The sequence below is a fragment of the Calliphora vicina genome, chromosome 1, assembly GCF_958450345.1.
Source record: "Calliphora vicina chromosome 1, idCalVici1.1, whole genome shotgun sequence".
NCBI lineage: Eukaryota > Metazoa > Arthropoda > Insecta > Diptera > Calliphoridae > Calliphora > Calliphora vicina.
In genome coordinates, this window is record NC_088780.1 from 29,887,231 (window position 1) to 29,903,385 (window position 16,155).

The following is a 16,155-nucleotide window of genomic DNA, read 5'->3' on the forward strand; positions in this document are numbered from 1 at the left end:
CACAAATAAAATGTCTCTATTTTCCTACCAATGTACAGTGGGGCAGAATCGAAATTTTTTGGATATAAATCTGGCATTTCTAAATAAATAAAATTTGACGTTGGCGTAGCCAAGGAGTATTCGAGTTTAAGTTATTAAAATGGGACCTACATATGCTCCAGGGGCGGCGCTATGGGGGCTCAAAGTAGGGTACCTTTAACATGTAAAATTTTTAAACACGTGCCATTATTTTTGTTTCATATCCGATTTCAAAGATTTTTCTATTTTTGGAAAGCGTGCTATTTATCTCTTATAATTTCCGAGTTATAGACATTTCAAATTTAAATTTTAAAATTTTTCCATACCCTAGTTTTTTTGTTAGACAACTAAATTCCAATAATATACAAAAGAATTCAGAGCAATATCAATTATCAATCCAAAAATAAACGATTTTCAATTAAAAATTTATTAAATTTTTGATGTTTTTTGGGCGAAAAGGTGACTTAAATTTTTTTTATTAAAAAAATTTCTTTAAGAACATATAACAAATTTATGTTTACGCAGAACATTTTGGTATAAAAAATATGTTCTATTTTTAGAATATGTCAGCCTTACGCCCTTCGGAAATTGACCTATTTTTTATCAAAATTTCAATATTGGGCCACATGTTCTAAAATCCCAAAGCTGGGATCAGACGACGGAAAGCAGCTTTAGAAACCTTGATGTGTTTCATATTTAACCTCAAAGCATTTTCCCAGCCCCGAAGGAAATGTGGATCCTATGGTCAAAATTTTAAAAAATAAATTTTTGGGATTTTCGCTCCAATTTTTAGGAATTGTGGGATTCCCTTTGACCTTTTGACAAGTTTTTTACATTTTGTTATTTAGAATAACTAGAGATGAGATTCAATACATTTGAAATATTGAATCTGGCAATCTCTGGTTGCCAATCAGCTAAAACATTATTTAAAATTAAATTGTTTTATTGTTTTCAACACCATGTGTGTAGTTAAATATCAAAAAGCTAATTTAATTGAATTAAAACTGTACTAAATTGAAATAAAATTGTTGAGAGTTTAAAATTGTTTATTAGTGAAGCTAATATTAATGAAATTCAACAATAAACTTTAATCGTTTTCAGGTTCAGTCATGGGAAGACCTAAGAATGAAAAAAAATATGGAAGCATTTCGCAACAACTGCAAGCAACCCAAAATCAGTTCTTTGCAGATATTGTGACACAGTTTATAAACGAGCAAATGTTAATAAAATGACAAAACATTTAGTGAATTGTCTTAAATGTCCAATTATGGTGAAAAGAGAAATTGGTAAATCCAATTCAATTGAATAAAAAATGTAAAGGCGGAGCTAGCAAACTATAAAGCTAGAGAGGATATATGGGCTAAAAATTTTGTGTGGAGCTGCATAGAAGATATATATCCTTCGACATGGTGGAAAAGTATTTGCGCGTCCACAGAATTAAGCAGAATAGCGGTTCGTATATTGACTGTTCCATGCACTTCAGCTGCCACTGAACGCTCATTCAGCACTCAATGTTTCATACACTCAAAAAAACTAAACAGATTAACTGCAGATAATGCCGGAAAAGTATGTTTTATAGCTCATAATTGGAATCTCGCCAACAAGGACATACGACAAAAGGATTCTTTCCTAAAAATTGTACCGGCTGTGGATGAAATCATGAACTCTACTAACTCATTTGAGGAAGTACATTCTACATCCACTGGTATCACCCATTCTACACCTCATTCAACTTTTAATTATTTTCGGAGTGAAACTGCGACAGTGATTACCACTGCATAATGTAATGTTGCAAAAATAAATATATAATAAAGATATTGTTTTAAATTGTTATTTTTCAAGTGCACAACGTGTTTGTTCACCAAATTTTCCACAATATAGTTTATACCCACCTTTTGGGTATATACTAGGGTATTCAATCGATTAACCGTTAATCGGTTAACCGATTAATTTTGGACGGTTAACTGTTCGAATAATTTGAAATTGCCTATTTTCAAATAACAAATAAACCGATTAATTTGTGTCGATTAACCGATTAACCGAAATTCCTTTTTTTGCACTTTAAAATTTTTTTTGTATTTATTTTTCCGTTTCAATTCAAATACAAATTTCAAATTAAAATTAGATATTTTTGAACATCCAATAAACATGATTAGTTAGTATGTATAACAACTGATATATTTAATACATGTATTTGAAACTTTGTTTGTATTTACATGTATAGACGAAAATTTTTTTTGAAATGTGTCTTTTATCATAACTAAACAAAACTATTAAATTAATCAAAATCTTAAACAATCCAAAACGGAATATTCTTTATCGTGCTTTTGATTTCTCCAACATATAAAAAGTTTTATTAAATCTAAAGAAAAAAATCTTTTAAATTATATTCTTTTTATAAAAGATTATTTCAGAAGATCTCACTAAAACCCTAAAAAACTCACACATCGCTCATTTGCTGCAACAACGTCATAATTAAAAAAAGTCGTTTCGAGAAAAACGTCTTTGAATATTTTATGACATATTACTATTTCTTAAATAAATTTTCAACAACTCATGCGATTTCAGAAATATAAATAGTAGATGTTAATATCTTTCTAATCTGTATTTAACCCAAATTTATATTTATCAAATATACGAGAAAACATGAATTTCAATTTTGATGTTTACAACAAAAATAACACTCTCACACAAAAAATAATTGATTTCTTTGAAAACTGATGAAACTATATGAAAGATTATAGAACAGCGCATATTTTGTATTACTCAGTTCATAAAACACGGATTTTGAGTTATGAAGTTGTTGCAGCAAATAGGCGATATGTTTACAAAAATGATCTCAAATACCTTATTTGCTGTTTTTTATGTTTTTGTAACCAAAATTCGTTGTTTTATTTTCAATTTAAAATGAAAATAGAAATTATTCGGTTAATCGAATAATTTTAAATTATCCGATTATTAACCGAATAAATCTAAACCTCGATTAATTGTTTGCTCGATTAGCCGATTAAACCAGGAACCCGATTAATTGAATACCCTAGTATATACCCAGGTATTTACCCTTTTTTTACCGGGTATTTACCATTTCCCATCTCTAAGAATGACAAATTTAACGTTGAAAATTTCATTGAGTTTAGTTAATAAATAAAGATTTTATTACATATTACATATTTATTGAGTTTCTAAAACTAAAATTTGTATCAAAACATTAATAGGATTGCAAATATAAGGACCAATTTGATTCACATTTATTCCGAACTATTTATACCCTACACCACCATAGTGGGGAGGGTATAATGCGTTTGTGCAGATGTGTGTAACGCCCAAAAATATTGGTCTAACACCCACCTTAAAGTATACCGATCGACTTAGAATCACTTTCTGAGTCGATTAAACGATGTGAGTCCGTCTGGTTGGCTGGCTGTCCATGTAAACCTTGTGCGCAGATTACAGGTCGCAATTTTGAAGATATTTCGATAAAATTTGGTACATATAATTTTTTCGGCCCAAGGACGAAGCCTATTGAAACTGGCTGAAATCGGTCCATTATTTCACCTAGCCCCCATACAAATGTCTTCTCGGTCATAAATGTTTAATTTATATATGTATCTACACAAATTTCGCACCAAATAAGTTTTATATACACAAAATTCATGTCACCAAATTTTGTTACGATCGGTCCATAATTAGTCATAGCTCCCATATAGACCCGCTTCCGAAAATCACTTTAACGTGCATAAATCGCTTAAAAATGTTGGTACACACACAAAATTCAACATAGTTAACTTTAATATAGACATAAATTACACGACCTAATTTTATGGTGATCGGTCCATAATTGGTCATAGCTCCCATATAAGGCCCACTTCCGAAAATCACTCAAAAATATATATTATTGATATTTTAAAAGAAAAATATTTTTACTCATTTACTTGGTGTAGGGTATTATATGGTCGGGCTTGACCGACCATACTTTCTTACTTGTTTTTTGTTTAGAGAAGTTAATTTTTTTTCTTACAAAAAAATTTCAAGTCAATATCTCAATTATATTCAAAAATATGCCTCTTTGAAATATTTTGAAAGACTGGGTTTTAGTCTTTCAAAATATTTTTTTGATAAATTTTCTTAATATTTTATTCAACAGCAAGTCAACGATTCTGACTTAGTCACGTAGTCATATACATTGTATATGGTCGTATGCTACTCACAAAACGAGGTCATTATACAATATTCTAAACTAATGAGCTAAAAGAGCGACTTAGCTCATTTAAGTGAGCTGAGCTGAAAAGAGCGATCACTTCACTGAGCTAATAAACCCAATTCTAGTTAGCAGATACTTATTTTTTTTTTTTTTATTCCATTTCCGTTTGTAATGTTTCATTTGCAACCCTTTAAAGTATATATATTCTGGATCGTTATGGATAGCAGAGTCGATATAGCATGTCCGCCTGTCTGTTGAAATCAACTATCCGAAGCCACCAAATAACTTACTCATATGATTGATACATCAATATATCCGTTAGGTTGCTATTTTAAATTGAGAAAATCGGTCCACAAGTGGCTGAGATATAAATCGCAATTACCTCGATTTTTTCACCAACATTTTGTTTTTAATCAAATCTTTTTCACCAACAATTTTGCTTAATATTTATTTTGAAATATACTTTGGCGAAGTATATTGTTTTAATTGATTTCATTGGCAACTAAATTTATTTTGCAAATAATTATGGTTATGAAAATCTTGGGCTCGAAATCACATACTTTTTTAATTAAAAAAACTACATCGTTTTGATAAATTAATTGATCACATTATTTCTTAAAATAAATTTAAAAAAAAAATAACATTAAAACGAAAATTGAAAAGCAAGTAAGGAAGCCCATTATTAAAATGAATCATTTATACAAGTACATGAAAACGTACTAATAATATAGTTTACCCAAAAATAGTGTGTTATTTACAAAAATTAAGAATAAAGTGCTGGAATATATTATTAAACCAATTAATAGTTATAAAACTTAAACCCAAAATATAAATGCAATGCAATATTTATATATATTTTTCTAATTTCATTACCTTTATCGACAATTTAGCTTTTTTTTTTGAGACAAATATTAAATAAAAACTTAAATTGAAATGAGATCAATCATCATCATCATGATGATGATAATTTAAACAAATACTTTGACACACAATTCTTTTGGGCAAACGTATGGTAACTGAAATGTAATCTTTAATAAAAAAATAAAATTATGAAAAAATCAAAAGAAGAATAATTAAAATTTTAGTAAAAATTATAAATAAATCAGAGAAAATAAATGCATTCCTTGCTTGCTTTGTTATTAAATGAAAAAAAGTACTTTAAATAATAAATTTAATTACAATTATAAATGCAGGCATTATTTTACTTTGTTAAATTAAATAAATAATTCTAATATTTTTTACAATATGATTGTATTTTTTTTGTTTGTTTGAAATAATTATGTTACCAAAAAAAAGCATTCCAGCTACTTAATGAGAATTACTCTTTAATACGTAAAAAATAAAATATATATATAATATATAAATATAAAACAACAACAAAAATAATTGAAAAATTACAATTTTATTGAAATTTTTTATTTTTCATTAAACTAGATTAAACAGTGCATTCCACAAAACAAAAATCATTTAAAGTTGTTAACAAAACAAACAACAAAAAAAAAATATAACCAAAACAATATAATTATGAAACTATAACAATTATTGAAAAGAATTAAATAAAATAATTAATTTATATTGTTTATTATTTGAAAGGATCATTAAGGTTGTAGGATTAAGTAAAACAAAAAAACTAAACAGAAATAAAAAAATTGTTTAATTATTATTTTGTGTGGTGAGTTGGTATTTAATATATATATTTTTTTTATTGACAGGAATTAAATAACTTAAATGTTATGAATTTGATTTGAATTTAATGATTTTGTTTATTAAAATGAAATTAAACAAATAATGATTATGGTGTTGTTCAATTTGTTAGATAATTAGTGCTCAGATTTTTCAACATTTTAAACATATAATTAGAAACAAAAATAGTTTGTTATTTAAGAGGATTAAAGGAAAATTATCATAAATAGAGATTTTTAGTTAAAACTTTTGTAAATCTATTTATTTATGAGATAACTATTTATGCAATACATGCATAACAGATAACACTGGGCAATAAAATCGAAAAAATTTTAGATGCTTTTTAAACCACAACCACAATTTTGATGTATTGTGGTTCCAGTAGTACGAATATGGTCCAAATTTTAAAGTCTATGGAGAGGTATTTTTAAAAAAAAAAAAAATTTAAGTAAAATTGTGAATTTTTTAAACGTTTCTCCACATAATTAATGATTACTCTAAAACGGTTAGTCCGATAATACTGAAGTAAACTTACAAAAATTGGAATTTACATAAACTTTAATCCGTTTATATATTGCGTTTTAATCGGCTCAGTAGTTTCGGAGTTATAATAACAAATTGAAGCCAAAAATATATTTTCTACGTGAAAATAGCAAATTTGTTTGTTTTAAAAAACTCTGAAAAATCGAAAACGGCAGAAATTCCAGGTGTATTGATTTATGGCATAGTCACATGTAATATGAATAAATTGAGATATCGATCATAAAAATTTATTGATTCTTTTCGAATTTATTCACAATTAAGTGAATTCGCTCATTTTCATAAAATTTCAGTTTTTTGTTTGATATGCATAAAATTGAGTAATTAATGTCCACCTTTGATAGATTGAATTTTGAAAACATTTTCCCCATGTTTTGTACAAATTTTCTCATATATACTACTTTTCAAAAGGCTCAGTAGTTTCGGAGTTATAATAAGAAATTGAAGAAAAAAATATATTTTTTATGTGAAAAGGGTAATTTTTTTGTTTTAAAAAAATCATGAAAAATCGAAATTTCCGAAATTCTTCAGATTTATTGCATTATCGCAAAGCCACATATAATAGCAACAAAATGAGATATCGCTAATAAAAATCCTTTAATTCTTTTCGAATTTATTCACAATTAAGTGAATTCGCTCATTTTCACAAAATTTTAGTTTTTGGTTTGATATATGTACATAAAATTGAGTAGTTAATATTCTTCTTTAGAATGATTGAATTTTGAAAACATTTTCCCCAAGCTATGTAAACATTTTCGTATATATATTGCGTTTTAAACGGCTCTGTAGTTTCGGAGTTATAATAAGAAATTGAAGAAAAAAATATATTTTTTATGTGAAAAGGGTAATTTTTTTGTTTTAAAAAAATCATGAAAAATCGAAATTTCAGAAACTGTTTAGATTTATTGATTTATCGCAAAGCCACATGTAATAGGAACAAAATGAGATATCGCTAATAAAAATCCTTTAATTCTTTTCGAATTTATTCACAATTAAGTGAATTCGCTCATTTTCACAAATTTTTCGATTTTTGGTTTGATATACATAAAATTGAGTAGTTAATGTTCTTCTTTCGAATGATTGAATTTTGAAAACATTTTCCCCATGCTATGTTCAAATTTTCTTATATATATTGCGTTTCAAACGGCTCAGTAGTTTCGGAGTTATAATAACAAATTGAAACAAAAAATAAATTTTTTATGTAAAAATAGCAAATTTTTTGTTTTAAAAAAATCATGAAAAATCGAAATTTCAGAAATAGTTCTGATTTATTGCTTTATTACAAAGCCACATGTAATAGGAACAAAATGAGATATAGATCATAAAAATCGATGGATTCTTTTCGAATTTATTTACAATTAAGTGAATTCGCTCATTTTCACAAAATTTTAGTTTTTGGTTTGATATACATAAAATTGAGTAGTTAATGTTCTTCTTTAAAATTATTGAATTTTGAAAACATTTTCCCCATGCTACGTAAAAATTTTCGTATATATACTGTTTTTCAAACGGCTTAGTAGTTTCGGAGTTATAATAACAAATTGAAGAAAAAAATATTTTTTAAGTGAAAAAGGCAATATTTTTTGTTTTAAAAAAATCATGAAAAATCGAAATTTCAGAAATTGTTTAGATTTATTGCTTTATCGCAAAGCCACATGTAATAGGAACAAAATGAGATTTCGATCATAACAATGTATGGATTCTTTTCGAATTTATTCACAATTAAGTGAATTCGCTCATTTTCACAAAATTTTCGTTTTTTGTCTGATATACAAAAAATTTAATAGTTAATGTTCTTCTTTCGAATGATTGAATTTTGAAAACATTTTCCCCATGCTATGTACAAATTTTCTTATATATATTGCGTTTCAAACGGTTCAGTAGTTTCGGAGTTATAATAAATTGAAACAAAAAATAATTTTTTTTTGTGAAAATAGCAAATTTTTTTGTTTAAAAAAATCATGAAAAATCGAAATTACAGAAATTGTTCAGATTTATTGCTTTATCGCAAAGCTACATGTAATAGGAACAAAATGAGATATCAATCATAACAATCGATAGATTCTTTTCGAATTTATTCACAATTAAGTGAATTCACTCATTTTCACAAAATTGAATATTTTAACAAGAGTATACTTTGAGGGGAAATTACAATAGCAAATTTAGATGAAAGGCAGTAAAAATGGACTAATTTGAACAACTTATTTTCGTGTTAAACGACTACAAATCTAATCTACTTTGGTGGTCTACGGAGTAGTTTTAAGACTACTCCGCTGGGTTTTACGGTCCAGCCCTAGGGCATTGTAATATCTAATACATTAGAGTTACCTTTGGACTAGTCCTAGTCCCTAGTCTTATTATTTGCAGGGTAAGTCTTGCAAATAGCTGAAAACACACATATTCTTATTCTCTTTGGTTTATTCGTCACTGAGACAGCGACGTACGCACATGCTAAGTATTGCTATATTTTCATTACCACTGAATAAAATATTTGGATTTTTTAATATATTTCGAACTTTAAAAAATCATTGAAGTATTGTTTTGTTTATTCCCTCAATTGATGTCTGTGAAAATTTTTTCAGATTTGAAATTATTTTAATCAAAACAATGTAATAAAAAAATATATTCTTTTAATACAAATTTGGCGATAATGATAAATATCGAACTCTTGATAATATGATAGTTCTGTGATAATATTGTTAACAAATAAAGCCTGATAAATGCTGACATCTTTTTTTAATTCACTAAACTTTTGTTTCAGTAGAGTTCGCTTTCGCTCATCAACAAAAAATACAGTTTTAGCTTTGGGCATCTCTGATGTGAATTGAGAGGGAGTAATTATTTTTTATATATTTTACACACAGTTGTACTCCTCAATACTTCTACAAATAGAAAACAGATTCGTTGTGGCTACCGAATTTGTTGCCAAATATTAGCATGTTTCAATAGTAAATCATCTTCATTAACTAAGTTTATATTGGTAGAACCGATACAATTTGTATGTGATTGGCTACAAAATCGTCGGCACCATTGCGCGCTTCTTGGCAGAAAATATGCGGTATTGGTAAATAGTTACTTTCGAATATCTGGAGAACTTTGTCAGAATATCTCAGTTATTATTGTTCATAGTTTGACTGAAAATGGGCGGTATTGTATTAGTCGGCGTGGCAGAACTATTTACAATCGTAAAAGTATTTTAATTTTGTACGAATTTATTTATTTTCACTATACAGAGTTTCGATGAAAATGGGCGGGATTGTATGAGAGGGCGTGGCAGCTATCATACAAAGTAAATAGTTATTTTCCAATATATCGAGAACTATAATTGCGAAAGTCTTCAAACTTTATATGAATCAATTTCGTATTATGAAGTATGCATGAAGTTTAAGCAAAATATGGGAGGGATCTGTACAAGGGGTGAGTCACATCCCATAAATAGTAAACAGTTATTTCTAAATATATTGACAACTTAATTACGAGATTATTCAAACTTTGTCCGAAGATCTCCTTAATTTTACTATATTTTTTAACTTTAAACTTTTTATTTCATTACGATACGCGTAGCGAAGCACACCGGGTTTCAGCTAGTGATTTATATAAACCGAAGTAGATGACAACGCTCTGCCACATTATGCAATACCTGTTAAAAAGTATTTAGAATGAAGTGGTTGGGAAGTTTTGCCTCACCCACTTTATCATCCAGACCGATCGGTACAGAACACTCTCTGTGGGATACGCTTCACTTTTGAATGGAGTATCCCATATTGGCTTGATTCTAGGGTATTCATTCGACTAATGATCGTTCGATTAATCGAATAATTTCATACGAATAATTATTCGAACAATTTAAAAATGGACATTTTCGAATAACGAATAATTCGAACAATTTTATGTAGAATAATCGAATAAAACGAATAAATGTTCATATATATTTAAATTTATTAAATTTCTTAAAATTTTTCATAATTTCAAATTTAAATAAGTAATAATGACTCACAAAAATTGTATTGTTTCTGAAATTCGAAAAATAACTAAAGACAAAGGGACTTTCGATCACTGTAGATGAGTGTTCCGATAGCTCCTTCTACAAATATATAAATATTACTGCAAGAAGTTACAATTCTAAAAATAAATCTTTCAAAATTTTTAACTTAGGTCTTGAACCAATGAAAATAAAAGGTACGAAATAAAATATTTGTTATTTAGCTGGCGAAATATTAGAATAATCAACATATTAACTTAGATTAACGTGGAGTTGAATGTGATTTTGAAACGGTTGTCGAAAGTGATATTGAGGATGACATTTATAATGATTACATTGAAATAGATGAAGGCCATGATCTTAATATATATATATATAAGTAAGTGTTGCAAAATATTTAATAAATCGAATGATAAACACAAATATTGCAAACTAACGTTTTGTTGCAAGAAAAGCATGCAACAAAACATGATTTTGAACATCGTTTAACATCTTTGTCTAACACGGTAATAAACTTTTTGCGTATTTGTAAATGCGTCAATCATGAACTGCCTGACTTCAAATTAGCCACGTTCACTGACAATGATATCAAACTTTGGAAAGATTCCCTTTATTGTGTAATTCCCAAAGACCACTTTATTAAGCAAAGATTCGGCAACGTTGATAGAGCTTGTAGTATAATACAATTTGTTATAAATAATTAAGAATTAGTGAATAATTAATTTTCTAAAGAATTAGTTACTTAATTTAATACCTGAATTAATGATCGACATAAAAAGTTCTTAATACGTTTATAATGTATTTGAATTCAGGATCATGTCCAACTAGCTCAAATTGTTTAAAGCAATGGGTTTGCTAGTCAATTGATTTGTAGATTATTCGGGAGTTAATCTGATCAGAATATTTCTGTTAAAAATTTAATGATGGACCTTGTTTTCGAATGTTTTTTAACATTATCAATACTTGAATTGTTAACTTTAACGTTATTTTTTGTTTTTCTTTAACAATAAAATATTAAAAACCGACATCAAAACTTCATTCTTTACTTTTTTAAAAAGATTTAAATTATTCGAATAATTCGATTAATTTTAAAAGTGTGATCGAATTATTCGAACAAGTTAAAATCTCTTATTCGAATTATTCGTTTTATTCGAACAAGAGAAAAATCGAATAAATCGAATACCCTACTTGATTCGTTCTTGGCTTCAAAAGATGTGGAGTTATTTTGGCTCGGAATCCATATGTTGTCAGAAAGAGGAGAGAAGGTCATAGCTAACAATGGCCAATACTTTGAGTAATTTATATTGAACAAATGATTCAAAATAAAAGGTAAAAAATTTAAAAAATTCCGCATTTTTAAGTGAGCTCCATTTGTGCTGTAAAGTGTTGGCAAACAAAATAAAAATATCGGACATTTTATAAAAATAGAAATATCCGTTACAGATTTTTTTTCACTTATTTTTACTGTTCCCCCACTGTGCCATGTGAGGACTTTTGTCCCCAGAGTTCATAAGATGTTAAATTCTTAAACAAAATTAAATCAATGGAATTTTTCTCATAGTTCTGAATTCAAATAACAAACTATTCTTTGATTTTCTTGAAAAATATTAAAAATCTAAATGAAGACAAATGCTTTAAATAAAATATTTTGAAAAAGCGCTAAATAAAAATTATTTTATTAATGATTTCATCAAGTGAATTTAATGAAAATAATATTTCAAAATATTTGGTAGTGGGTTGAAGGTAGTTTCTTTTTAAATTTATTATAATTTAATTTTAATAAAAGCTAAATTTATAAAAAAAACACAATGTAAAAAAACCCACATTGTGTAATTTTTTTTATCCATAGAAAAATAAAATATTTAAATTATGGTTAAAAATACTAATCTAAACAACTAAAAGAATGTAACACGCACACACATATATGAAATACAAATTTGAAAAAAATAAACGAAATAATTTTTTTTTATAAAATTACTCAGCAAAATTAGAAACAAATTAAAGAAAAGAATAAACCATTTAAATAAAACAATTTCAAAATTGTTAAAAAAAATTTTGCTAAGCAATTTTAATTATCTTGCTAATATTTTTTATATAAATATTTTATTGTATAACAAATATTGAATAAAAATAAAAATTGAAATAAATAAATAATGAACACCACTAAATATAAGAAAATTTTGAAAAAATAGTTATAATTTATATAAGATTTTGTTTTGAATAAACCAACAATTAGTTACGAAACTTACCACACAAAATGTTAAACTTTTAGGTTTTGCGATTTGTTATTTTACTTATTTTGTTTGTTTGTTTGTTTTTTTTTGGTGTATGTATGTTCTTTTTTTCTGTTAATAATATTATTTTTTTTTTGGTTTGTCTTTTAGAGTAAATATTTTTGTTTGCAATAATACATTTTTTTGTTAGATGTTTTTTTTGTTTTTTTTTTTAAGAATTTTTTTTCAAATATTTGTAATTTGTTTTTTTTTTAATATTTTGTTAAATAATTTTGGGTTTTGTTTTTGCGTTAATCCATTCAATCTTCTGTAGGATGATTTAAAAAAGAAAAAAATAAACAGAAAAACAATTGTTATGATTTTTGGTTTGTTTTGTAAATCGATTTTGTTCAAATAAATTTCAATAGAAAACTAAAAATTAATTCATTTTTTTTAAACACTTTAAAAAAAATATTTTCATATTTTTATGTCATGGAAAATAAGTAACGAAGGAAGGATATAGAGAAAGGATAGTTAAGGAATTTTGTATATTTTTTTTTTTTTGTAAATAAAATCAAGATATTGAATTAAATAATAAGAAAAATTAACTTAAATTAAAAAGAAAATTTAAATACGTTTTCAAACAAATGTACTTAACTGTTTATTTTAAAGATAGTTTTTTTGTTATTGGGGAGTTTTAAAGGTTTGTTTAAGAAATTTTAGCAAAATTTTTAAAAATCATAATAATAATATTTAAATAAAATATAATTGGCAATTCCCTGTATAAAAGAGCTGGTCTCATATACAGAGTGAAATATTAATAATTTTTCTGAAGTTTAAAAAATTAATTAATTCGAAAGCATCTTATGATCTCATTAAATGTTGTTTTAAATAAGAAAAATACAAAATTTCTTGTTTTTCACAGAATAGCAATTCTGGCTTTATATTTCTTTGTTAAACTGAAGGACCATACATAACTTTTCATTTCAAAAGCAAATTTCAGAAATTCCACTCATCAATTTTGTAGTAAATTGCAAACAATTTTTTGATCTTTTTAATTTGTATTGCAGAATTTTTAATTTATACTTCAAAATTGTCTAATTGTATTTCCGAATTTTCCAATTTTTTTTCAGAAATTTCCATTTGTATTACAGAATTTTATATTTGTATTTAGAAATTTCTGAAATTCAATATTTGGAAAAAAAATAAAATTAGAATAATAAAATTAGAATTTTCTGAAATACAAATGGAGAATTCTGAAATATAATTGGAATATGCTGAAATTCAATTAGAAAATTCCGAAATACAATTGGAAATGGTGTAGTTCTCAGTTCTATGAATTAGAAAATTCCGAAATACAATTATAAATGGTGTAGTTCTATGTTATGTCTTATTTGCAACTGGATGGAAGACAAAATAAATTTGATCCAGTCTAGAAAAACTAATTGGAAGCAGATTGTGGAGACATACGTTTTTTTCCTGTTTTAGGTGGAATGAACAAAAAAATGTAAGTAGGTAATTAATATTATTTTAGGAGCGAAGATATAAATAAGATATAAGTTATTTTTCCTATTTTAGTTGGAATGAACTAAGATTTTGAATATTTAACAAATCTAATTATGTAATCTACTTAAGTTCCGCTTAAAATACGTAATGTTCAAAAGCAAGTTACATAAGTAGCTGATTTTTCTATAAGACCCAATGGTCACGGCACCATTTTACAAAATATTCCAGTTAAGTCAGTTAATTGTCACTAAGTAATCAATAGAGTAGTCAGTTTAAAGTATTTGTACATTTCACTTTAAGAATTAGTTATTTAAATCATCGGAAGTAATCTATAATAGAGTCAATTGTCCAAGACTGTCTCTTTGTAATCTATGTAGGGAGAATTAAGTTCCTCATAACACACTTAAATGTTCAAAAGCTAGTTACATAGCTGATTTTTCTATAAGACTCAAGGAGTCATGCAGACTGAATCACGACCATTCTGGATGATGGTACCGTGCATCATAGAAAAAGTAGGCTTCGAAATTATATAGGATCTTTAAGATTAAAATATCGACAAGAGAGACGTGTACTTGAGAATTTACTCTGATGTGCTTGGCCTCGTAGTTTCTCTCAGACTGCCCGATGCATGCAGTAGGAAATCGGAAATCTTTGCCATCGATACAGCCGCGGGTAGAATTCAAGACGTAGACAAATGCATATTTATGTGAATAGCCTTGTATTAAGACTCTCAATTTCAATATAGAAGTCAAAATATTTTCTCTATGGCATTTAAGGGACCCAACACATTGTCGAATTAGTATCAATATCAGGCCATCCGGGGAAATTAAATCACTGATGAATGCGCAACAAACGGATAATCCTTGGAAGAATTTATGGCCAAAATAATACACATATTCTGTTGGATGTGAAATCGAATATGGTTCATGAAGGGATGTTGAAAGAGATGGATCAGAGGTGGTCTACGATTAGCCCTGTAGCCCTCTTTAGTACAGAAAAGGATCAATACTCTCTAGGCTCTTGGTAGGAAATCGATTAAGCTTCTTGGCCTACATATGTCGGAACGAATTATCCACAACAATTGCAGAAGTTGTCTGTCTGGACGAAGAGGAGGAGATATCGGTACAAAACTTCCACGCCCCACTCTACGGAAGAATAGAGCACAGGCTTCTTTCATGAATTGAACTGTCTTAAAGTTGCTCAAGCGATTGTAAGCCAATCGAATGGTTCCAATACTAGACAACAGATACTAGACAACAGAAAAGAATTACGATTTAAATAATCGTATTTTGGTCACCTCAACTATTGAAAAATTCGGTCATTTAGACTAAATCATTTATATTGCTTGAAATGTTAAGAAAAAACGGCTGGACCTATGTACAGTACCTCTGGTATATTTTACTTTGCTGTAATATATTAAATATATTAATGTGGATCAAATTGTTCCTAATATTTGCAATCCTATCAAAATTTTGATATAAATTTTAGTTTCAGAAACTCAATGAATATGTAATATGTGATAAAATCTTTATTTATTAACGAAACTCAATAAAATTTTCAACGTTTTTTAAGTTTGTCATTCTAAATAACAAAACAAAAAACTTGTCAAAAGGTAAAAAGGAATCCCGCAATTCCTAAAAATTGAAGCGAACATAACAAAAATGGTATTTTTTACAATTTTGCCTATAGGGTACACATTTCCTTCGGGGCTGGGAAAATATTTTGGCGATAAATAGGGAACACATCAATGTTTTCAAAACTACTGTTTGTTTTCTGATCCCAGCTTTGGGATTTTAGAACATGTGCCTCAAAGTTAAATTTTTGATAAAAAATAGGTGAAATTCCGTAGGGGGTAGGGGCGACATATTCGATGAATAGGACATGTTTTTTATATCAAAATGTTCTCCGTAAAGATATCTTTCAGATAAACATAAAATTGTTATATGTTCTTTAAGAAAGTTTTTTTTTAATTCAAAAAGAGTTAAGTCACCTTTTCGCAAAAACAGCAAAAA

The 16,155-nt window shown here is 27.1% G+C and overlaps 1 protein-coding gene across 6 annotated transcripts in view; it reads right to left on the reverse strand.

The window, feature by feature from the left end:
• The window catches only part of Sap47 (Synapse-associated protein 47kD), a 210,735-nt gene that overhangs the window by 21,401 nt on the left and 173,179 nt on the right, over window positions 1-16,155 (reverse strand). Inside the window, exon 10 of one of the 6 annotated variants that reach the window (XM_065506302.1) lies at window positions 5,132-5,247. The exons of 3 other annotated variants lie outside the window; for them this stretch is intronic. In XM_065506302.1, the coding sequence (XP_065362374.1) occupies window positions 5,159-5,247 (89 nt within the window). In that variant the 3' untranslated portion in view covers window positions 5,132-5,158. Of the gene's footprint in view, window positions 1-5,131; window positions 5,248-12,826; window positions 12,966-16,155 lie in introns of those variants that run through there. 2 more of the 6 variants (XM_065506337.1, XM_065506319.1) reach the window with 2 other exon arrangements.